This window comes from Podarcis erhardii (genome assembly GCF_964252035.2).
Source record: "Podarcis erhardii genome assembly, chromosome: 9".
Classification (NCBI taxonomy): Eukaryota; Metazoa; Chordata; class Lepidosauria; order Squamata; family Lacertidae; genus Podarcis; species Podarcis erhardii.
Window position 1 is genome coordinate 79,203,144 of NC_138512.1, and position 24,540 is coordinate 79,227,683.

The 24,540-nt window shown below is 45.1% G+C and overlaps 2 protein-coding genes across 6 annotated transcripts in view; both read left to right on the top strand.

Moving 5' to 3' along the window:
* Nucleotides 1–9,175, top strand: part of ZNF638 (zinc finger protein 638) — a 71,769-nt gene extending 62,594 nt beyond the window's left edge. For all 3 annotated transcript variants that reach the window (XM_081876588.1, XM_081876589.1, XM_081876590.1), the window contains 7 exons: nt 482–535; nt 1,803–2,943; nt 3,046–3,114; nt 3,989–4,261; nt 6,510–6,599; nt 7,432–7,550; nt 8,865–9,175. In XM_081876588.1, the coding sequence (XP_081732714.1) occupies nt 482–535; nt 1,803–2,943; nt 3,046–3,114; nt 3,989–4,261; nt 6,510–6,599; nt 7,432–7,550; nt 8,865–8,942 (1,824 nt within the window). In that variant the 3' untranslated portion in view covers nt 8,943–9,175. The remainder of the gene's footprint in view (nt 1–481; nt 536–1,802; nt 2,944–3,045; nt 3,115–3,988; nt 4,262–6,509; nt 6,600–7,431; nt 7,551–8,864) is intronic.
* A 7,108-nt stretch (nt 9,176–16,283) lies between these two features.
* Nucleotides 16,284–24,540, top strand: part of DYSF (dysferlin) — a 188,605-nt gene continuing 180,348 nt past the window's right edge. For all 3 annotated transcript variants that reach the window (XM_081876592.1, XM_081876594.1, XM_081876596.1), the window contains exon 1: nt 16,284–16,532. In XM_081876592.1, the coding sequence (XP_081732718.1) occupies nt 16,445–16,532 (88 nt within the window). In that variant the 5' untranslated portion in view covers nt 16,284–16,444. The remainder of the gene's footprint in view (nt 16,533–24,540) is intronic.

The window sequence follows — 24,540 nt, forward strand, 5'->3', positions numbered from 1 at the left end:
CAGTTCCCTTCCCTTTCCTCTAAGCGGTTGCATTAAGCGGGGCAAACAGGCAGGCGGGGGTCCTGCCGTCTCTAGATTCATGGCACGCACAACTTGAAAGCGGTTCACTCGGAAGCACTCTGTGGACGGGAACAACTTCTGGGTAAACCTGAGGGTAGAGCACCAGCTCTTCACGGTGCAGTTCTAAATGGGCGGCAAGTATTGTTCATTCTTTCCCTTGCTGTCACTGTCTCCTCTGTCGTGAGGTGAGGCTTTCTGTGTCGAATCCTGACGGTTTTGCACATGCTGGCTGCTGAGAAGGGACCACTTATTCACCAGGTGGTTGGTGCGCTCAATACCCGGATCTTAAAAATGATTGGCACGGTCTTAACTTTCTTAGCGTGTAATGAATTTCATCCAAGTTTAAAGGGGGAAGTCGTGTATCAGTGAGCTTGCAATTCTGTTGTTTTGATTCTTGTTCCCCTTTCTAAATTTTTTTCAGGTGTCTGCTGGGAGAACTACTAGAAGTTCTAAAAGCTGCACAAAACCAAAAGAGGTAAGGAAAGAAACAAAGCGAGTGACAGCATTAGAATTACAGTCATTTCAAGAAGCACCTGAAATAAGGTCTCTGCAGTGAGTTTTGGAAGGGGTATTTTTTCTTACCACTTTCCTGTCGACTAAAAAAATATTATAATTCTCATGGTCATATAATACCACAACCGGAGAAAGCTGCTATGGCTCAAGACTCTAGATTTCCTTAAGAAAGATGGGCACTGTATTATTATTATTATTATTATTATTATTATTATTATTATTATTATTATTATTATTAGGAAACAAGGTGAGGGTCATTTTTCTGACCTATTCTGACCTTTTGTTTGAACAACTGATGGAACTGAACACGGTTCCACTTAAATTTTGGATTTGGATTACATGGGTTGTGTTTCCTGCGCTGGAGCAGGGGGCGAAAACCAGCCTATGCCGTTGGTGTGATTCGAGAGATGAGAGAGGGAAAGTGTGAGGTGGGGGAGGTTCTGAGTTTTTTCTACAAACACGGCAATTGCTTCATAGCAGTAACAATAATATCCCAGTTTTTTCTTTTCCTTTTTTTTAAAAAAGGTCACCACATTTCTTCTTCAAAGTTTGGGTTCCTAGGAACTTTGGTGGGTAAATGTAAAAAGTTGCTGCATTTAAATTATAGCATTCCCTTCCACAAGATGTAATGGCGGTCACCAGCTTGGAGGACCATCCAAGCAGATGAGACACATTCACAGAGGAAAAGACGCTCATCTACGGTTGCTCACGGCAGCTATGTTCCACCTCTCCCGTCAGGCAGGAGGGTGTAGTTGTTGCACACATGTCTTGCTTGTGAGCTTCCCCATGGTGCCTGGTTGGCTGCTGTGGGAACAGGAATCTGGACTGGAGGGGCCTTTGCCTTGATCTAGGGTTTGGTTTGGTTTTTGGTTTGGTTTGGTTTGGTTTGTTTATAAAATTTGTATGCACCCCTTCATCCATAGATCTCAGGGCGGTTCACAACATAAAATTGCAATATATAAACCGCAAAATACCTGGTCTATGTTCTTTAGTCATGCTAAGCTCAAAAGCCTTTAATTACACCCCCATTTTAGGGCAAAGCCCCTCCAGATAGCAGCTTCTATAAACAGTAGTTAAAGATACAAATCCTGTGTTTGTATGGCTGTGGTAAATTTCTGTTTCTATGTTCACCTCTTTGGTTTTGAACTGCCCTTACTGGGCATCATTGTCACCATACCTCTGCTGATTTCTCTTGCTCGCTAAAGCTGAGCTTTGCTTTTCTTTTGTAGGAAGAAGAGCTTTCTCCATTTAACTTGGATGAGTTTGTGACCATGGATGAAGTTCTAGAGGAAGTGGACTCTCCCACTCAGCCCAGAAGAAACCCCATACGGGGCAAAAGGAAGGATCACACCAAGAAAAGCCTGCCTTCTGAGCCGAGTTCCAAGAAAAGGAAGGGCAAGAGCTCTGCGCACGTTGATGAGAACGAGCTTTCCTTTGTTACTCTGGATGAGATTGGAGAAGATGAAGGTGGAATGTTGCAGGCTGAGCTTCTGAACTTGGAAGCCGTGCCAGATTCCCAGACTTTGGTCACGGTGGATGAAGTGAACGACGAGGAGGAGTTGATTGATGAAGTGATCAAAGATCCACAGTCACTTGTTACTTTAGATGAGATATCAGAGCAAGAAGACCCTAAGGATGCATTCGCTTTAGGGGATAATGAGTCGGACCTTAAAGCAGAGCCCTTAGTCACCGTGGATGAAATTGGAGAAGTGGAAGAGATGCCGCTAAGTGAGCTGTCACATTTCAAGGTTGGCGAGGCCATAAAATCCAGGGAGGGTGAGAAGCAGGTTGTTGAGGATCCTGGAGAGGATCCTGGAGATTTCCTTTCTTCTCTGATCCCAGAAGATCCCAGCACTCTAGTTACCGTGGACGAGATCCACGAGGACATCGATGATCAGCATCTGGTGACTTTGGATGAAGTGGCGGAAGATGACGAAGACTTCCTGGCAGACTTCAATCGCTTGAAAGAAGATCTTAACTTTGTTACTGTAGACGAGGTTGGAAGCGAGGATGAGGAAGAGGGGAAAAGTGACTCTCCTCCCCCCGCAGAAGTGAAAGAGTCAGTTGCTGAAAGTATATCGGGAGGAGAGGTTGTCATGGCAGTAGCTGAACCAGAAGAGGATGTGGCCAAGCCAGAAGAAGCTGGAACTCCAGGTGAATCTCTGGCCGAGAAGAGAGAGCAGGCCTCAAAGGAACAACTTGAAGGAACTGAGGCTCAGGCAGAGGAGCCTCAAGAGGAGACCTGCATTTCTGTGGCCGCCACAGTTGACAAGCCAGCTGCCTTAATAGACACAGAAAAGGATGAAGGAAGAGATGAAGAAACAAGCCGGACGCCTGAAGCTGACACAGGGTGTGAGCAGCCAGTGGCAGGTAGGAATGCAGTTATGTCTTAACAGGGCTCAACCCCATGGAAGAGGTGAAAGCCACCTGAGCAAAAGTGTCAGAATTATATATGCAACCTTCTACTTGCAGAACCAATATTGAACCAGGCAGAAATGCCAGATAGCGAGAGCAGTATGAGGGAGGACCAGCAACCACCTGGTGAGATTTATTTACTTGAGTCTTGCATGTCTCTCCTGCTTTTCCTTCCAGGAGCTCAAGAGGGCAGGCAAGTTGCTTCTCTCCCCATTTTGATCCTGTGAGGTAGCTTCAGGCTGAGAGACTTGAGTGGCCCAAGCTCCCCTAAAGAGCTTCATGGGGATTTGAACCCTCCTCTAGCTCAGAGTCCGACACACTTGCCACACTGGAGGCTCATGCAAAGACGAGTTCCTGCGTGATGTGCCTCGCAGTTAGGCGTGTTGCAAGAAAGGAACTCTGTTGTTTCTCTTTCCACTAATCAGAGCTCATGCAAACTCCTCCTGAAAAAGGTAGGAGCCAGTTTCTAGGTACCACTGAACATAGGCCCTCCTGAGAGAGATGGCCTATTAGAAACATATTACCAAGAGGTCCACACTAGGCAAATTTGGAGTTCCAGGCAGGACCCATGAAATTCCTTGCAGCTTGGGCCCTGCATGCCTTAGTCTCTATGTCCCATTTATGGTCCCTGAAGTTGCCTTGTACATTCATAGTGTCACAAAGGTTTTAGACATGTTAGTGCTGGGATGGGGGACCTCCAGCCTGCGGGCCCACAAGGCTTTTGTCCGGAAACGTACTTTTCATGATTCTCTTTTACGATTCTCTGAATGGCATTGGTTGTCTGGATGCAGAATTTTGAGAAATGTTTGTCAAAACGAAAAGAAGGTAAGTCTTCATTTTGAAGACCACAGTTCTGCATGAATTAAAAAGATGAAGCTCTTAAACTGCTTATGTTTGGCAATGATTATTAGTCCTTACCAATAATGCAACTCAAACTGTTGTTAGTTCCTCAAGATCTGAGGAAGAGTAACTGAGCTGTCTGACATTTATGCTGAACTAGAGCCGGATAGTCCTGGAGAGGGTGCTGTTGGTAGAGAAGCTGATACGGAAGTTGAAGAAAGCTCTGCGTCCGCTGCCAGTGAGGAGAAAGCAGGAGAAAATGTGCAGATGCCTTCCTCAGACGTGAGTGTTTCTATGGCGGAGAGTCAGGCCACGGCCACAGCAGAACCGGACACAAAATCTGAACCTCAAGACCGGGTTCCCGGTGCAGATTTAAAGGAGGAGAGCTGCAGTGAGGTGACATCTTCACAACCTTCTGAGAAGCCTGAAAAAGGTAGGAGCCAGAAAGCAGTTTTTGTAGTTTTTATGTTCTTGGTTTGAGTTAGGTGAAAGCTGACTGAACAGCCCAACAGATGCTTGCAGTTGTTTCTATCAGGTAGTCTCTCCAAACCGTTCAGCACCTCAGGCATGGTGCACCTGTGTGGCTAAGAGACGGAGCTATGACTCAGGAAGGCCATGGCTCACATTTTTGAATCTCCCATGAACTCACTAAGGGGCCTTTGGTAAGCCACACCCTTCGCCTTCATCCTCCCAGCCACAGTATGGGAACAATAATACTGACTTGCCTTATAAAACTGTAAGCACTGCAACATCATTATCCTCATCATTGCTGTTATTTGTCGTAATGGTATTGCAGTCAGTGCAAGCCAATTTTGAGTATCTGTATTTGCAAGTGGAGAGCAAATTATTGCTTCAGATGCAGTGAGCAGGCAGCAAAGCTCCCAGTTCAAAAACAGCTGTCTAATGGATTGCTTTAAGAGCCTATTACTGCAGCTATGCTTTGATTGGGATAGCCTTGTCCTGGTAGCGTGCTGGTCTGTCCTTGAGGAATAGAGCTCATGTAAGAAGCTGCTGCAAAGTTGCTAACAACTGCGTCTGTACATGCTCACACAACCTCTATTATGTGGGATCCGCAGAGGCTGGCTATATGCTACCAGATCCAGATAAGTTCTCCGTATTAACTTGTGAAGCTTTCCATTGCATGGGACCGTATCAACCATCTTGGATCCTGTGGTCAGCAAGGGGTGCTTATCTCATCATCCCACCAGCGAGCTCAGTCAGCTGCGGGGGGACGCAAGAGAGAACATTCTCTGTCATCCTCCTCCCTGCCCCGCCCCTGCCTCCGGACTGTAGCGCTCTCTTCCTCTGGAGGCATGGAGGGCAGTAACTCTGATGGGTTTCCACCAGCAAGTAAAGACAATTTTCTCCCAGGCATTTGGAATAAATTAGTGAGTGCCTCTTACTTTGTTTTAGTGATTGTTGTTAAGGCTGAAAGAAATGCTGTATCCTCAGCCCTGCTGTTTACTTCAGATCAGGCACCCCCAAACTCGGCCCTCCAGATGTTTTGGGACTACAACACCCATCATCCCTAGCTAACAGGACCAGTGGTCAGGGATGATGGGAACTGTAGTCCCAAAACATCTGGAGGGCCAAGTTTGGGGTTGCCAGCTTCAGATGATTCCTGTGTGTTTGTAATACAGTGGTGCCTCGCAAGACGAAAAACCCGCTAGACGAAAGAGTTTTCCGTTTTGGAGGTGCTTCGCAAAACGAATTTCCTATGGGCTTGCTTCGCAAGACGAAAATGTCTTGCGAGTTCCTGCGGTTTCCCCCCCTTCCCCCCCTTTTTCTAAGCCGCTTATCCGATAAGCCGCTAAAAGCCTCTAAAAGCCGATAAGCCGCTAATAGCGCTAAGCCCCAGTGGATCGAAAATTTAAAGAGAGAGATTAGAGCTAGGATTAGGTTGAGGTTATGAAGGGGTTCAGGTGAAGCAGGCAGACAAGAAATCTAACGAGCCAAGCCACGTAGGCATCATTGGAGACCCTTCTCTGAGCATCCTCACCTGGTGTGGCATAGCCAGTGACTGTGAGGGGAAAGGGCCTTTTCAGTAACACCCACCACCGAGTCAGTGTCAAATAGGGGTGTCCTGACACTGAAGACTTGATTGCTGAAGGCAGCCCTGTTTCGGGAAGTTTTTAATGTTTGATGTTTTATTCTGTTTTTAATCTGTTGGGAGCCGCCCACAGTGGCTGGGGAAACCCAGCCGGATGGGTGGAGGTATAAATAATAAATTATTATTATTATAACTATTATTATTGTTATTGTTATTGTTATTGTTATTGTTATTGTTATTACAGGTACAGTGGTCTGGTTTGCATGTAACATTAAAACCAGATTCTGGCTTAGCTTGACTCTGTAGGCATGCTGGTGCGTGGAGCGAGAAACATAGTTGTTTTGCCTCTCCTCGTCTCCTGCTGTTGCATTTCCCTACAAAGTGAAAGCTTTGCTTAGTGTTTTGCCCAAACCAGGGGAGACAAACCTAGGTTTTCCTAGGGTTTCACATAATCATGGTTTAGCTCCTGGGAGCAGGAGGGGAGCAAAGCAGCTCCTATATTCCTTCTGTGTACCAGCACAGTTTCTTATTCATGCTTCTCCATAGTTTATTTATATAACATGGCATTGTTACTATACTGCATCTCCTAGGGGGGGAAATATGTACGCTAATTAAAATGTGTCTTTTATAGATTTAACTGACTCAGAATGCGAGGAACCAGAGTCTAAACGGAGAAAAACAGATTCTTCAGAGAAATGCAAGGCTCCAAGCCAGTTGAAAGGTAAGATCGTGTTACGTTCTAAAATAAAAAGCACTTCAAACTTCTTATCACCTGCTTCCTATTTAACTATTTACTAATTCAGCGGTAATTTGTGGTGAATCTTTTGATCTGTCCCCACATTTGGGATGTAGCAGAGTTGGGAGTTGGTGTTGCTGTTGCTGTTTAAGCAAATGAAGTAGGGTTTTTTTTGTCTTGGTTTTGCTCTAGTATAAGATGAGTGGTCCTTCATCCACGTGTGGTATCCTGTGGAAGTGACCTGAGGACTTCTTTCTGTGTTTTGCATGACAATATTAACAGTGACATGAATCTTACAGTTTGTTACCTGTGATAAAATTAGCAATTTATCCAACTGCTTCCTAAATACCTGTCATGGATACAGAGCCTATCCATCTCCTGAAGTGCCCCTATATCTCTCTAATACATCAGAACTAGCATAGATCGATTTTAAAAAGCTTAAACAGCCCAAGTAGCATAAATAACCAGACCTAAATAGCATAATTAACAAAGCAACGTAAATACAAAAAACAGTATAAACCGCTTAAGCCACATACAAAGATAACGTAGCGTATATAAGCTAAGTATTATAATTACATGGCAATGCTAGGTCATCTGAAATTATGGTTTATAGGTATAGTAGTTATGAAAACTGTCTTAAGCCTCAGTGCTTTCTGAATCAGTGTCACAAAAGGAAATAGATAACTTTTGCATTTGTAAAGGGAGTCTTCTGGTTGTTGTGGCCTTTTGTGTCATTTTTCCTCTTGCCCTATCTGGGCAAAATAAAAGGATGATTTGGATTTGCACTTGTTAATGTGTGTGTCCTTTCTCTTTTAAGATTTGGATTTCCTTGTTCCAAAGGCTGGCTTTTTCTGTCAGATCTGTTCCTGTTTCTGTGTGGATGAAGCATCTATGAAAACCCATTGCCAATCTCAGCTCCACCAGGAAAATATGGAGGTAGTACTTGCTTGTTATCTTTTGTGCTTCCTTCTGGTGAATGAAATGTTTTTATTGAAAAATGGAAGTCCATTTCTCCTGGAGTGTGACGTCTCAGGCACTAGAAAGGCACTGGGGGCCTTTGTAAATCAGATAATTGTGAAGTTGGAAGGGAGGGACCACAAGGGTCATCTAGTCCAACCTCCGGCAATGCAGGAATCTTTTCCCAGCGTGGGGCTCGAACCCACAGCCCTGAGTTGGGAAAAGAGTTATGCTCTACCAAGTGAGCTGTCCCAGGCTTATGCAAAAAACATGCCATGTTTCTGTCCCAGGAGGTCAATCTTACATATATGTGGTCATTATCTCCAGATTCTCTGTACATATGCACAAATGCATATAAACAAGTGCAACTGACCCTAGCAGCAGTGCACTATGAGGGGCTCATTAATCTTGGGGCAAACTACTTTAGGGACGTGGGTGGCACTGTGGGTTAAACCACAGAGCCTAGGACTTGCAGGTCGGAAGGTCGGCGGTTCGAATCCCACGACGGGGTGAGCTCCCGTTGCTTGGTCCCTGCTCCTGCCCACCTAGCAGTTTAAAAGCAAAGTGCAAGTAGATAAATAGCTACCGCTCTGGCGGGAAGGTAAACAGCGTTTCCGTGCGCTGCTCTGGTTCGCCAGAAGCGGCTTAGTCATGCTGGCCACATGACCCTGAAGCTGCATGCCAGCTCCCTCGGCCGGTAAAGTGAGATGAGCGCTGCAACCCCAGAGTCGGTCACGACTAGACCTAATGGTCAGGGGTCCCTTTACCTTTTACCTTTTAAAGTATACTTTAATGCCAGTTTTAAATGCATTTTAACTCTTGTTTCCAACAAGTTTACTTTTTAATGTTGCAAGCAGCTTTGAGCCCTGCTTTGGAAGAAAAGTGGTATGTAGGTATGTTGAATAAATAATAAATCTGATTTGGGGGTCTGTGACATTTTAGAAGTTGAAGGTCCTGCCCACTTGCTACCCAGTCTCCTAACGCCCAGATTCCCAAGGCTAGTGTCCTATCATACTGGCCAGTCTTCTCTGTGCAGTCACACGCATGGGTCCAGAGCTAGTGCAGACATCATTTTGAACTTTCTAGAGCCAGGCTAGCGTTTGGCAGGCTGCCCACCCCCACCCTCGGGGCTTTGCCCCTCTCCTAAATAAACACCCGCAAAGCCAGCAACCAGGGGAGTGGAATGTTGCCTGAGTGACAGCATTAAATTCAATGATAAAAGCACCCCCCCCTCAAAAACCTGAGGAAGTTCTCAGTCGCTGCAAAAGAGTTTGTTTCTGTGTTTCTCTGCAGAAATTCATGATCAAGAGTACAGCGGAGGAAAAGAAAAAGGAGGGTGACGGGGCAGCCGAGGAGCAGAGCTCGAGGTGATACGAAGACAGGAAGAGCTTCCCCAAACTTCACTTAGGGTCCAGTCAGTTCTGTGTATCGTGTTCATGTTTCCTTTTGTTCCTTTGAAGATTTCCATGTGGTATACATGTTGTATATAGTTTATTCAGTATAGGTGGACTGATCTGAATAGTGTGGTGGCTCTGGGTTGCTGTTTGCAGTGATGCTGGATGGGTTCGAATAAATGTTCCTACTGTGCTGCCGGCACAGATGTACACGGCGTTTGTTTTTTATCAGCTCAACGCTGCCTGTTCTGGTGTGTTGAAAAGCCAGACTTTGTGTCGCTGACAGATGTCTCCTGTCTGAATCCAGAAGATGTAGAGAATCACTGTTGCTCAGGGCTAATGTAGTGACAGTTTTAGTCTGTTGCAACAAAAACAGCCTTGTATCACCTTAAAGACCAGCACATCTTTGGTGACAGAAGCTGCTTGCTGAGTATAGAGACAGGATATGACAAAGAACAGAATCACCGCCTCCATGGTTTTCTTTGGCGTCGTGTTTCCAGTGTCGGAATGGAAGACAAAGCTGCATAAATGCTGTGTTGCCTCTCCCGAAAGAAAGCCGGATCTCCGAAGGAAATTTCCCTAACTCAAGAGTTCTTTCTCATTCTTTAATTTTGAAAAATGTACAGTCTATAAAAGCACATGGGTAATGTTCAGGAAGAAAATGAATTTAATTTGCAAATGTCTGAATTAAGACTTAGCACCTTGAGGAATTCCTAGGTGGTTTTAATTATTTGTGGTAGATAATAAGACATTTAATTGATTCAGTTTTGCTGTATTTGACTATTGCTGAGTATTCTGAAAGGGGATGAGAGAAACCCATAATGTGTTGCCAAGTTGCAAATGCTTTTATTTAGAGAATGCAACTTTCTTACCAGAACACTATATGTGTAATTCTAATTTAGTCTTTGTGCCATCCTGGTAATAAAAATCACACACACCCCGCAAAAAAATACATATTTTTTTTGTTTCACCAGAAAGCTCGGAATTCCAGTAGTCGAAAGATAAGTTTGTGCTGCAGTTCTGTACTCCCTTAGCTGTGAGTTGAGAACAGCCTGTTGGATCAAGCCGGTGGCCCATCCAGTTCAGCATCCTGCTCTTAGGGTGACTCCCCTGATGACTGTGGGAAGCCAGCAAACAGGATCTGAACACAGCAGCACTCGGCTCATCTGCAGTTCCCAGCAACTAGTATTCAGAGGCAGAGAGCCTCCCACAGTGATCTAGCATACACTGAACTCAGTGGGACTTACATCTGAGTAGACTGGCTTAGGATTGTGCTGTTTCTTTGTCCTGAGCAAATAATAATAATAATAATAATAATAATAATAATAATAATAATATTTATACCCTGCCCAACTGGCTGAGTTTCCCCAGCCACATATTTGCTTCCCTCCCCCCCCCCCCAAAAAATATATTCAAAAGCTAGAGGTTCCTTAGCTGGATAAGGGCCATTCTCTGAACATCCTGTCTGATTTGCAGACATGGTCATGTGCTCCTCTTTTTCTAACAGGTACATTTAGGCAGCTTGCACATTTTTTTTTTGTTTTTTTATTGATTGTATTGCACATGCACACAAATCAAAATGCACAAACGTAAACAAAAGAAGAAGAAAATACAAACGCTTATGTAGAGAGGGCAAAAAAGAAAAGAATAAAAGCAGAAACTCCAGAAAGGAAGAAAGAAGTAAGAGATATAAATATATGCCTCTCGTAAGCACATTTAAATCTTGAAAAGAAAAAGAAAGAAAAGGAAAAAGGGAGCATACATAAAACAACATTAGTTCATTCTTCAATAAACTCAGACATTAAAAAAAAAGAGACACACACTTATGGACCCTCTGACCAGTTCAGTGGGTATGACGGCCACCTGTCAGCAGTAGGCAGTGCCAGAAGCAAAAGTGGGTGACCTTTGTCTAGTCACCTTGAGACATAACATGACTTCCCCTGGACAGATGAATAGAAACTATTATTTACACACAAAACTACACAATTGCCACTAGTTTTTCATCTTTTGGGATACAGACTTGGGACAAACACCACATTTGGTGCTGTTCATCACACGTGATAAGAACTTTTGCCCTGGGACGTGGGCTGGTTGCTATTAGTACCCAGTGCCACTTTTGGGGACATCCAGTCTAGAAGCTGAAAAGGGTTGACTTGGTTCTTTCTTCTAAAATGGCACTGCGTTTCATGACCTTATAAAATCTGGAATCGTTCAGCCAGGATCTTCCAGCCATGGCAGCTTCTGAATCCTGTCTTTAGTTTCCGTTTCCACTGTTGAGAAAAGAGCCTGACTTTCGGTAACTAGAACAGTAACTCCCATATATCGGGGGGAGTGGCAGGTGGGTGGGATGGGGGGAAATGTCGAAAGTATGCAGAGATACAGAAAATGGGAGCTTGAAGCAACCGAATGTGGAATACTGACTTTTGACAGGGAGGTGGATGGAAAAGCAGGAGGTAAGGGAAGGGAACAGGCTCCCCTAATGCACATAGACATTAAAAGTGTAGGGGCAGCCTTATTCTCCGGATGGATCACTTCCTCATCCTCATTGAGAATCTACCTCAAAATGTTCCCAGGGACAGAAAAGGTCATTGAAGAAACCAAGATATTTTAACGTAGCTGGGATTGGGTACCACTATGTCTGTCCCACCACAAAAGCCTCTAAAACGAGCGCAGCCTAGGAGTCACTTTGGACTCACAGCTGTACATGGAGGCGCAGGTCAATTGTTTGTCCAGGGCAGCTGTCTCCCAGCTCCATCTGGTACTCAGGCTGAGACCCTATCTGCCCGCGGACTGTCTCGCCAGAGTGGAGAATGCTCTAGTTATCTCCCGCTTGGACTACTGCAATGCGCTCTGCGTGGGGCTACCTTTGAAGGTGACCTGGAAACTGCAACTAATCCAGAATGCAGAAGCCAGACTGGTGGCTGGGGGCGGCAGTCGAGACCACATAACACCAGTCCTGAGACATCTGCATTGGCTCCAAGTTTGTTTCCGACAAACAGCCTTGTCCCAGTATACCTGAAGGAACATCTCCACCCCCATCATTCAGCCCAGACACAGGTCCAGCACCGAGGGCCTTCTGGCAGTTCCCTTATTGCGAGAAGCAAAGCTACAGGGAACCAGACAGAGGGCCTTCTCGGTAGTGGCGCCCGCCCTGTGGAATGCCCTGCCATCAGATGTCAAAGTGATAAACAACTACCTGACATTCAGAAGACATTTTAAGGCAGCCCTGTTCAGGGAAGTTTTTAATGTGTGACATTTTAGTATATTGCAGGAGCTGTGGCCGGGAGTCAGTGACTTAGCAGCACGTCTGCGGTGTTTACTGAATTAGACCCAACTACTGCAAGTTTCCTTTCTATTCTGTCCCCGCATTACAGGTTGGACTGAGAGAATAAGGTAACAACCCTGAGTAGAAACCCAGATTATGCCAGATAAAGGTAGCCTCTTGCTGGCTCTGTGATTCTTTTCTTCGGGGCCAGCATCCAGGTTTTGTCCAGTTTTTACAGCCCAATTATTTTCCCTTGTGTGTATTGATCTGATCCTGCAAGTCCAGAGGGACTACATTCTTAAGAGGGATATAAAAATGTTCCATGCGACATGGAAAGGTACAGCTTTCTTTGCATCTGTTTCAGAGATGGTGGCAATTAAATTATTTAATCATTTAGCTAATCGCGTCCCATAAAAAGCTCCCGAAGTGATGCAACAATAAAAATGCATAGCAAAAATTTTCAAATCCTATACAGGCTTGAAGAAAAAGGCTTGTAAAATGAAGGTTTCCATTAGGTGTAAGCAGTGCTTTTTTCTGGGGGGGGGGCACGCAGGGGTACGCACACCCCTAAACATTTTGTGAATCTTTCTACTTTTGTCAATTTACTATATTTTTCCTGATTTGAACTATAAAATGGTGATTTTCTTGAGTCAAAATGAGAGTACCCCTAAACATCTTTAAAGAAAAAAAGCATTGGGCGTAAGATTATCAGAAGAGGTGGCTGGATCAGACCGAAGGTCCATCTAGTAGTCCAGCATCCTGTTCTCTCAATGGCCAAATAAATGCCTGTGGGAAACCTTCCTTCTGTGGTTTCCAGCAACTGGTATTCTGGGATAGCAGCTGCTGATAGACCTGAGTCCTCCATGACTCTGTAAAGTTAGTTTTCAGAGCTATCTATCACTGCTTTCTGTGGGAATGAGTTCCAGAACTTAATTAAGTCATTCATGGTTTGCTTAATTCATTTTATCTCTCTGTTCATCCCCCACTCTAAAAAAGGCTCCCTGTGTGGTTTACAAATGTCCATGATAACACAGTTCATGCCCTCAATCTTGCAATCTTAAGACACAACACAAAAGGAAAAGGCAATGGGAGGGAGGAAGGAAGAAGCGAACTCACTATCTCATAGTTCAAAAATGTTTTGTAATGACCAACTGGAACTGAACGATTTCAAGGCAAGGAGGAGCAAAATGTTGCAGATCCTTCAGCAGAGAATGGATAAAACAGTGGAAGAAGCATCTCAGAATTAAGGAACAGCTCGAAGAGGAATGGTTGAGAGAAAATCGAATGAGCAAAGCTGCTGCAAATGATACAGCTGGGAATGAGCAGGTTTCTTCAAAGAAATAAGTGACTGGTTTAACAACGCTCCGATATGAATCTATGCTGCAACGTGATCTGGAATTATGTGCAGTTCTGATTGCCCCATTTTAAAAAGGATATTGCAGCAGAGCTGGAAAACGGTGCAGGAAAGGGTTAAAAAAGGGAGCAAAGGTGGTTGTATTTGCTTTTGTTTTTTAATTACTATTATTTTTTTGCATTTTCAAGTTTATATAGAATAAACAAAGGAAAGAAAATACGCCATCAAATAAAAACAAAAAATCCCCTTTGACTTCCCTCCCCCTCCTTATTGGTGGATCCTCATAAAGATTTTTCCCTCTGCATCTCTTCCCTAACTCTATTATAATTCAAATTTTTACTACAGGTTTTCTGTCAGTCCTACCAATGAATGTAATTGTTCACCATAGTTTTTCAAATAAATTATATACTCTCCCCATTCTTTAGTAAACTCAGCCTCTTCCTGGTTTCTAATTCTTCCTGTAAGCTTTGCTATCTCAGCATTGCTCATCAGTTTTATTTGCCATTCTTCCTTGGTCTGAGTTGTGCCATCTTTCCATCTGTTGCATTTCTGGTGCTAGAAAATGAGGCCATGAACAGGAATTTCAAAAATTTGGCACTATGTGGAGAAAGAGACTAGCCTCTCATAATATTAGAAATCCGTTATTAGACGACACACCTAGGATTCTGGGATAAGGAAGCAAGAGCTGCCCCCTGCTTCTGAGAAAACAAAGCCTGTCTTTCAACTCTGCGCCCCTTGCCTTAAAACGAAACGCTTTCCTGCGTAGGCAGAAAGCAGAAGTAAAAAGGGACATTGCAATCTTCAATGTTGCAAAGCCGGGGGCTAACTTTGGATGGGGGGAACTTGGTAAAAAGGGTCATTGGAAGCCAAATGGTATAGCATTACCTGAAGATTAGAGGTTGTGGAAACACAAGAGGCAGGTGGTGGCCGTGTCATGGAATGACCTGGCCGAAATACGGAAAGCCCCATCAGGGTTGGCATTCCGCCCTGTGAAGGGAAGCATTTCCCTGAATTGAAATCCCTATGCCAAGAAAGAGAGAGAGAGAGAAAGAAAGAAAGAAAGAAAGAAAGAAAGAGAGAGAGAGGAAAAAGGAAGGAAGGAAGGAAGGAAAAGAAAGAAAGAAAGAAAGAAAGAAAGAAAGAAAGAGAAAGAAAGAAAGAAAGAAAGAAAGAAAGAAAGAAAGAAAGAAAGAAAGAAAGAAAGAAAGAAAGAAAAAGAAAGAAAGAAAGAAAAGGGGAAAAGAAAGCTCTGAGGATGCTCATTTTTTTAGCGTTTGACAGAAAAGCCCAAGTTGTTTCCTAGGGAAGCCGATGGGGGTTCACACCTCACTAATCCTAATACCTGTTTCAGTAAACGCAATCAGAGTGGGGGGGGGGCATTTTCTGTGTACAATCTGCGCTGAATTGATGAAAGGGAGAGAGAAAATGAGTTATTTATCAAGGAGTTTGAGGTGGTGCACCTAATTTACTCCTTCGCCATTTTACCCTCGCCACAACCCTGTGAGGTTGGCTAGTCTGAGAGGCAGTGGCCATTCCCACCACCCTTCTGTGTAATACCCCTCCCCACCCTCTCACTATATATAAGGGTCTGGTGATTTCTGTTTCAGTGTACAGTGGTACCTCAGGTTACATACGCTTCAGGTTACAGACTCCACTAACCCAGAAATAGTGCCTCAGGTTAAGAACTTTGCTTCAGGATGAGAACAGAAATCATGCTCTGGCGGCGCGGCAGCAGCAGGAGGCCCCTTTAGCTAAAGTGGTGCTTCAGGTTAAGAACAGTTTCAGGTTAAGAACGGACCTCCAGAAAGAATTAAGTACTTATCCCGAGGTACCACTGTATCTGAACAAGTGTGCATGCATACGAATGCTCATACCAAGAACAAACTTAGTTGGACTTAGTTGGTCTCTAAGGTGCTACTGGACATTATATATATATATACACACACACACATACATACATACTGCGTCAGACCAACACAGCTGCCTACCTGAATCTAGAACCAAGAGGCCGCTATCCTTCAAAATTTGCACTCGCTAGAAACATAACCACCCAACCAAACCCCACCTGACCCTCCCCCTCTTCCCTCCTTTTCTTCTTCTTCCTAATTATTTAAAACAATTCATAAACCAAGAACTCATACATTGACCACTAAGAATGAAACATACGTTGTAGATATTTTCCCACATTTATTATGCTATTTTTGTGATATACAAATGACATGAGAAAACTTGGTACACTTATTTGCATAACTTTATTCTTGTTTATAAAACCCGAGAGAGAGAGAGAGAGAGAGGGGTTAGTCATCAGAGAATCTAAAATAAAAATGCACTCGTCAGATGCTGTGATTCAGTTAACCAACCAAGTAATGTTGGGGGGGTGTGTGTGTGTACATTTGTTAGGAGAAAAACGGCTCATTAAGATGCTTATACGAGGCACAAAATTGTGTGTCTTAAGGGAAATTCCCACTGAAAAGCTGTCAAATTTTCACGAAGAATTTAAAAAGCAATTGCAAACTGACGTGGAAATGTGGCCGGAAAAATCAGAAACGGATCTAGACACATTTGTCTATCTCTTTGAACTTTTCCTCTCTTGATGCGATAACCTAAAGGCCAGCGCTGGAGTGTCCAGTTGTCTAAAAACGAACGCCAATGTCTTTGCAGGCCCTCTTGGCTTTGGAGTTGGCCAGGGCTGGTGTCCCTTTAAGAGCTCTATCTGTTTGTCACTGGAGCTGGAGCCAAGCTGCTCTGCCAGCTCCAGAGCAGGAGGGAGACAGGCCTGAACTGTAGGGAAAGCAAACATCCCAGAGGACGGGCCAGATCCGAGGCGAGGAGGGGGAGGAAACCCTCTGGGCCTCCCAAAATGTTGCGGGTCTTCGTCCTCCACGCACAGAATGTCCAGACTCCGGATACGGATATCAGCGATGCTTATTGCTCTGTGGTGTTTGAAGGTAAGGAGGAGGCAGGATGAGTTTGCAACTACAGGGGCCGAGACGAGGGAAGCAGAGGTACAGGGCGGAGAGAGCACCCAAGGGTGCTGGTGGGGAGAACACCACCTCTCTCCCATTCTCAGGGGCCAAAGGGGATTTGGAGAGGGACGCTTGGGGCTGTTTCTATTTGCAGGTTGCAGAATGCTGGACAAGCAAGAAATCAATCCCTGTACACATCTGCATAAACCTCAGATCTCCAGGGAGGTCTGTGACTTTTTAGTTTAGAGGAAAAGAGAATTAAGACGTGGTTAAAGGTAAAGGGACCCCTGACTATTAGGTCCAGTTGTGGCTGACTCTAGGGTTGCGGCGCTCATCTCGATTTCAAGGGAGGCATGTACAGCTTCCGGGTCATGTGGCCAGCAGGACTAAGCCGCTTCTGGCGAACCAGAGCAGTGCACGGAAATGCCGTTTAGCTTCCCGCTGGAGCGGTACCTATTTATCTACTTGCACTTGACGTGATTTTGAACTGCTAGGTTGGCAGGAGCTGGGACCGAGCAACAGGAGCTCACCCCGTCGCAGGGATTCGAACCGCCAACCTTCTGATCAGCAAGCCCTAGGCTCTGTGGTTTAACCCACAGCACCACCCGCGTCCCAAGGCGTGGTAGAAGTTTATAAAAAGTCTGCATGTCATGGGGAAAGTGGGTGCAGAGAAAATTTCCTCCCTCCTATCCCTAGAACTTGGGGACACCTGGCAAAGGTGAATGTTGGAAGGTTCAGGACAGATACAGTCCTTCACGCAGCTCGTAGTTAAACTGTGGAACTCCCTCCCACAAGAAGTGTGATGGCCTAGGCAGCTTTACGAGAGAACTGTACAAATTCCCAGAGGAAAGGGAGATTGATGGCTACTAGCCAGGCCAGCTAAGTTTCTCCCTTTGCAGTTGGAGACAGCAAGGCTTCCAAAAACCCGTGGCTGTAAACCCCAGGAGAGAAGAGAGCTCTGGTGCTCAGATTTTTCTTGCAGGTTCCCCAAAGGCAGGGGTCAGCAAACATTTTCAGCAGGGGGCTGGTCCACTGTCCCTCAGACCTTGTGGGGGGCTGGAGTATATTTTTTTGGGGAAAATGAACGAATTCCTATGCCCCACAAATAACCCAGAGATGAATTTTAAATAAAAGGACACATTCTACTCTCGTAAAAACATGCTGATTCCTAGACCGTCCGCAGGTCGGATTTAGAAGACGATTGGGCTGGATCCAGCCCCTGGGCCTTAATTTGCCTAAAAGGCAAAGGTAAAGGGACCCCTGACCGTTAGGTCCAGTTGCGGACAACTCTGGGGTTGCGGTGCTCATCTCGCTTTACTGGCCGAGGGAGCCGGCATACAGCTTCCGGGTCATGTGGCCAGCATGACTAAGTTGCTTCTGGAGAACCAGAGCAGCACACGGAAACGCCGTTTACCTTCCCGTCAGAGTGGTACCTATTTACAGTATCTACTTGCACTTTGACGTGCTTTTGAACTGCTAGGTTGGCAGGAGCAGGGACCGAGCAACGGGAACTCACCCCGTCGCAGGGATTCAAACCACCAACCTTCCGATCCGGCAAGCCCTAGGCTCTGTGGTTTAGACCTACCCATGCCCAAAGACAGCTGCTCAGCCCTGGTGAGAAAGGAGGCTGGACTAGATGGGCTGTTGGGCCTGATCCAGCCGGCTCTTAGGAGGTGTGTCTCCTGCTCATCCTCTGCCAAACTTCATGGTCCCAAAGTCCTCCATCCTGGTGCAGTTGCTCAGCCTGTGAGAGAAACAATATTTGTGGCAGAGTCTCTGCCAGGTCCAGAAAGGAAATAGGACCCCAGGAAGCGGCTCAATCCAGCCCAAGTTTAAAGTTCTGTGTTGGGCATTTGCCTTGTGAAATCATAAAAATGCTAAATTGTGGCTGTGTCCATTCGCTGTGTTTCTGCTTCAATGCAATGTTAAGGAACCTGCCTCTCTTTCTTTGGAATGGCTCAGAGGACCAGCCCTACCATTGGGAAAGGGGGAGCAGCTGATTTTGGCTATTGCTCAGTCTTATTTTCATCATTATTGTTGCGTTTCCACGGCCAGGGAGAGGCAACATCAAACTTGGCTTGCCCCTTGGGTACTTTGTATTTGGGCTGGGAGGGCAGGGGATTGGATCTCCTGCCTCGGGCAGCAGAAAGCCTTGGCTGGGGCCAGTTGAGGTGTTGCGCATGCGCATTAAGGTGCTGTGCATGGACTGCACCACATCAGACCGCAGGGGGCTCAGATGATGTAAGGCAGCACCGCGTAGTAACTGTATATTGCTGTGGTCCTTTCCTGCATCCCAGGGCATCTAGAATGCGTCTCCCTTACATACTAGCTTTCTCTGTGCGGGGATTTTATTTGGGCTTTAATTCATTTGACGCCTCCCTCCTTTTCCATATTCCAAAGGGGGTGGGGGTCACCCTCCTGCATCTGAGGCTACAGATTTGCTGCTGCTGCTGAACTCTTTCACAAGGGAAAGCAAAACAGGATCTGGGTCAGTGAAGACCAAAGGGGTCATCATCACCCAGCTACATCTCTCTGGCAGTATTTTAAGGAAGTCTGATGACTGTCGTAAAATTTATACCCAATTTATTGGCTATAATGTCAGAGCAACCGACGGTTGAATCCTATTACGTTTTTATGTGTGTGTGTGTAACTTATGAGTTAGTGAAACCAAATGCCCCCCTTACTTTATTTATTCATTTATATCCATTTCATAAAATGTATACGCTGCTAGATTGCAGACGGAAACCTCAAAGCGGTTTGTGAAAAGATAAAACGAGAAAATCGAGGGGGAAATTTCAATAGTTTGAAACATACAAAAAGTTAAAATTACTAAAACTCACATTTTCTTTCTAAGCATGCTTAGGGATCCAGCACGTGTCCTTTCTAAGCATTGTCTAAACAAGAGTGTTTTGAGCAGGTGCTGGAAAGAGTGCAGTGAGTGAAGGCACCTGCTTGAGATCAAGTGGCGGGGAGTTCCAAAGGATAAAGGTGCTGCCACATGAATGGAGCTAATTCTTCTAAACGCTAAAAGGGAATTATTTGGCATGTGTGCTAGTGCCTGTTCTGGTCCCCAGTTGTTAGGGGCTTTATATGCTAATAAGGCATCCTGGGAAAAGGATCCCACGGGCAGAGAGAGAAGGGAGGGGTCTGTTTAGGGAAGCTTTTAATGTCTGATGTTTTATCGCTTTTTTATTATTATCATTAATTCTGTTGGGAGCTGCCAAAAAAAAAAAATGCCAAAAGAATTTTTATTTATTTATAAAAAAGGGGGAGTGTTTCAGAGGGTCTCCGGTCCTCCTCCTTTCCCGTTCCCCCTCTGCCCCACCTCCATAGACTCAGCCTCGTAATCAGAGAGACTGGATCCTGCCATGGGTATTTGGCCATAGGAGCTGCAGAAGCCCAGCAAAGGAGGCAGATGAGAAACCTAACCTCCCCAGCACCGCCACACCCTACTCTTTTTATAGACTCCTCCTCGCCGTCATGCAGCGCCTTTGGATCCTGGCCCCAGCACCTGTTTGGCCAGCGGGGGCTGGGATGGCTGACCTGGCAGAGCTCTCTCTGTGTCACAGAAGCACCCGCAAGTGCCCAGGGCTTCAGTGGCATAGCGTGGGTTGTCAGCACCCGGGGCAAGGCAAGTAATTTGCGCCCCCTAACCCCTGGTAGCCAGGTAGGGGCGGAGAGCTGCGAGTGCAAGCGCGCGCCCCCAAATGTTGCGCCCGGTGCCGCCGGCCCCCCCTGCACCCCCCACGCTACGCCACTGCAGGGCTTAGCGGCCGCTTTGCAAAGGAGGAGAACATGAGAGGAGCAAGAGATTTTTGATTGTGGAACAGGCTCTCCTTCCTTGGAGTTTTTGAAGCAGAGCTTGGGTCATAGCTGTCAACTTCCCCCTTTTCCTGCGAGGAATCCTATTCGGAATAAGGGAATTTCCCTTTAAAAAAAGGGAAATGTTGACAGCTATGGGTTGGGTGACCCTCTGCTGAGATTCCTGCATTGCAGTGGAGTAGAATCCTAGAGGGTGCTTAAAAATATATAAATAAATATTTATTTGGCTTTCAGATTAAAACTTTAGTCACATATCAAACACATAAATAAGATTCCATGGAATCTCCCAGACTTCCCTCCTCCCCTTTGCGGGTCCTATTGTTGATCATTTCTCCTGCATCTTTCATGATGATTCAGGTCTTTTTTACATTTCCACTGTGTCCAAAATTCACCATTGAACTACAAGTGTCATTCCAATTCTACTAACGATTTTAACTGTTTGCAATGCTCTTTAAGATAAGTTATAAATTTTCCCCATTCCTTATTAGATAGATAATTTATTACGGTCGAAGACCAGCTTTTAAAACACACTGGGGGGTACAATCCCAAAAGGAAAGCAAACTTTTAAAACGGCATACAACAATAAATTTAAAATTTATAAATGCGACAAGCATATAGACACTTAAAACTTTAAGATAAGCTATGACCCAGAGTCACCCATGGAATCGAGTTTGGGGATTTTCTTAACGAACTAGTTTGGGTCGAGCAATTGTCTATGCCTACAGATCTGTACACAGAATCTGGTGATCATCCGGGTTCTCTTACGATCTTTGCCTAACAGGAAAAGGTCAGATTTTTGCTTCCATTCCTTATTAAAATTCTGGTCTTCCTGATTTCTGATTCTTCCAGTCATTTTTGCCATTTCGGCATAGTCCATCCACTTCATCGGCCATTCTTCTCTGGTAGGGAATTTATCTTCCTTCCATCTCTGGACCAATAATGTCTGTGCAGTCACGGTCGCATGCATAAATAGTCTTTTCTGCTCCCTTGAGATCCTACAATCCTAGAGCTGAAAGGGGCACGGAGGGTCATCTAGTCCAACCCCCTGCAATGCAGGAATCTCAGCTAAAGCATCCCTGACAGATGGCCACCCAACTTCTCCTTAAAAACCTCCAAGGAAGGAGACTGGAAATGGCGCCATATGTCCATGCCAAAACAATCAGTATGGAAATCAGAATTCTGTGAACTGCCCTGAGACCTGCAGGTATAGGGTGGTATATAAATTCAATTAACAACAACAACAATAATGTAGAACTGCTCGAATGTCATCATTTCAAGTCGTCCACAACCTTCCGAGGGAGACTGTTCTGCTAGGGTTGGCCTAGATGATCTCCGGGGTCCCTTTCCCACTCTGCGATTCTGTGATTCTATGATAAGAAGAGGCTGCTGGATCAGGCCAAAGGGGACCCGTCCAGACCACCTTCTCACCAATGGAAAACCTGCAAGCAGGATCTGAGAGTCCTTTCCTCTCCTGTGGTTTCCAGCAACTGGGAGTCAGAATAATAATAATAGTAATAATAATAATAATAATAATAATAATAATAATAATAATAATAATAATAATTATAATTTATTTATACCCTGCCCATCTGGCTGGGCTTCCCCAGCCACTCTGGGCAGCTCCCAACTGAATATTAAAAACACAATACTGCAATAAACGTTAAAAACTTCCCTAAACAGGGCTGCCTTCAGATGTCTTCTAAAAGTCAGTTGTTTATTGACTTGACATCTGATGGGAGGGCGTTCCACAGGCTGGGCGCCACCACCGAGGAGGCCTTTGCTGCCTCCGACTGTGGAGGGACGCCCATCGATAGCCCTCTCTTCCTCCATGAATTTGTCTAATCCTCTTTCAAAGCCATTTCGGCTGGCAGCCAGAGCTGCCTCCTGAGGGAGGGAGTTCCACAGTTTCCATCCCTCAACTTCATTAGATGTTGGTGAGTTTCTGTCGTTATGAGAGAGGGAGAAGAACTTCACCCGCTGTCTCCATGCTATGCATCATTCTATATCTTGCCAATTCTTCCTCCCTCCCTTTTCTTCAAACTGAAAAGTCCCAAACCGAGAATTCAGAGGCAGGACCTGATTTCCCAGCTGGATTCTTTCTCTCCCCCTGGGATCACTGAGTCATCAGTCCTCCTGCTGCCAAAGGGTATTTCCACTCAACAGGTGCAGAATTTGTGGGAGGAACAGTCTTCCGCTTTAAGCTCATGTTATTTAAGGTGGTTCTGCTCTGCCCTCGACGTGCACAGGGCAGCTGAGAGGACTCATCCTGCGCACGCCTTCTAGAGCTCTTCTTCATGAAGGCTCCTGCATCACCAACCTTGCGAGGCTTCCCCCTCTTTCTTTTTTATTTTTATTTTATTTTCAATGCAAAATTACAACAAAAATTACAAACATTGAATCCAAAATAAAACTATACAAACAAGAAAGAAAAACAGAACACAAAAAAGGAAAAAAGAGAAAAAGGAAAGGAAAAAACACACATCTACAAATAAAACATATCTTCATTCTAATCTAGTCATTACATACATATACACATATTGACTTCCTTCCTTTGTTCTAAGACCTCAAAAATTGTACTCTTTCTAAATTGTTGTGTCTAATGTGGATTACCTTTATCTTTATACTTTTTACATCATTTTTCTTTTTCTTTAACCCTGTAAAGCATCATTCATTACATACTGATATACTTACTCCAGAACAATGTTTTTTCATATACTCTTTAGCGCATCCCCATTCTTTTAATAATTTCTGGTCCGATTGTCCCCTTATGAATGCTGTGAGACTTGCCAGGTTTATATGTTCACAAAATTTAAGTTGCCATTCTTTCATTGATGGAATTTTTCTCCCTTTCCAGTCTTTTGCTATAAGCATCCTGGCAGCTGTCGTTGCATAAAGGAATATTTCCCTTTGATTGTCAGGAATATCATTTGTGATTACCATATTTTTCGCTCTATAGGATGCACTTTTCCCCTCCAAAAATGAAGGGGAAATGTGTGTGCGTCCTATGGAGTGAATGCAGGCTTCAGGCAGCTATCCGCAAGCCTTCGGAGCGCTCCGAAGGCTTGCGGATAGCAGCCTGCAGCCTGAAGCCCGGGGAGTGCAGTGTCAACTCCCACTGCACTCCCCAGGCTTCAGGCAGCTATCCGCAAGCCTTCTGATGTGCTTTCAAACTTTTCAATCCATCCCGCTTGCCGTCTTGGCTTCTGCCAAAGCCGTGTTTGTAATTTTTGTGTGTTTAATTTCTGTTGTTGTTTTTATAATTCTTTTTTTGGTGTTGTTGTTAAAATTTAATAAAAATATCATTTAAAAAACAAAACAAACAAACAAACAAACAAACAAACAAAAACCAAAGCCACGTGCAACCTCTCCAGCCGGGAGAGGAAGCCAAGACTGCCAGTGGAATGGATCCCGCTTGCTGTCTTGGCTTCTTTGCTGTTGGGGGCTGGGGAAAAAAATAATTCCCCCCCTTTATTCCCCCTCTAAAAACTAGTTGTGCCATATGGTCCGGTGTGCCCTATAGAGCGAAAAATACGGTATACCTAAAAGAAATGCCTCAGGTGCTTCCCCCCTCTTTCTCGGGGATTGTCTGCCCTCCTGCCTGTTGCGATGCGCCCAAGGGGATGGGGGCAATTGGCAGACCCCCAGCTGGCTCCAGCCCACCGGCCGGCAGCCGGTCGAACTCCAGTCCTCGGTTCTGCATCAAAACTGTGACCCAGAGCTTCAGAAGCCTTTCAGAAGCTGAGCACGCAAGTCAGCAGAGATAACAAACTCCTTGAAGCGGAAGGGCGGACAGAGGCATATGTAAAGCATATTTACAAGCAGTTTATTAAGCATACATCAGGACAAAGGAAAAAACATGTCTTCCCCCTTTCGTGTCCAAGCAAGAAGCAGCAAAAGGCAAAAACTATACAGTAGTTAAAGCTATGGTTTCCCCAGTAGTGATGCATGGAAGTGAGAGTTGGACCATAAAGAAGGCTGATCGCCAAAGAATGGATGCTTTTGAATTCTGGTGCTGGAGGAGACTCCTGAGAGTCCCGTGGACTGCAAGAAGATGAAACTGATCCATTCTGAAGGAAATCAGCCCTGAGTGCTCACTAGAAGGACAGATCGTGAAGCTGAGGCTCCAATACTTTGGCCACCTCATGAGAAGAGAAAACTCCCTGGAAAA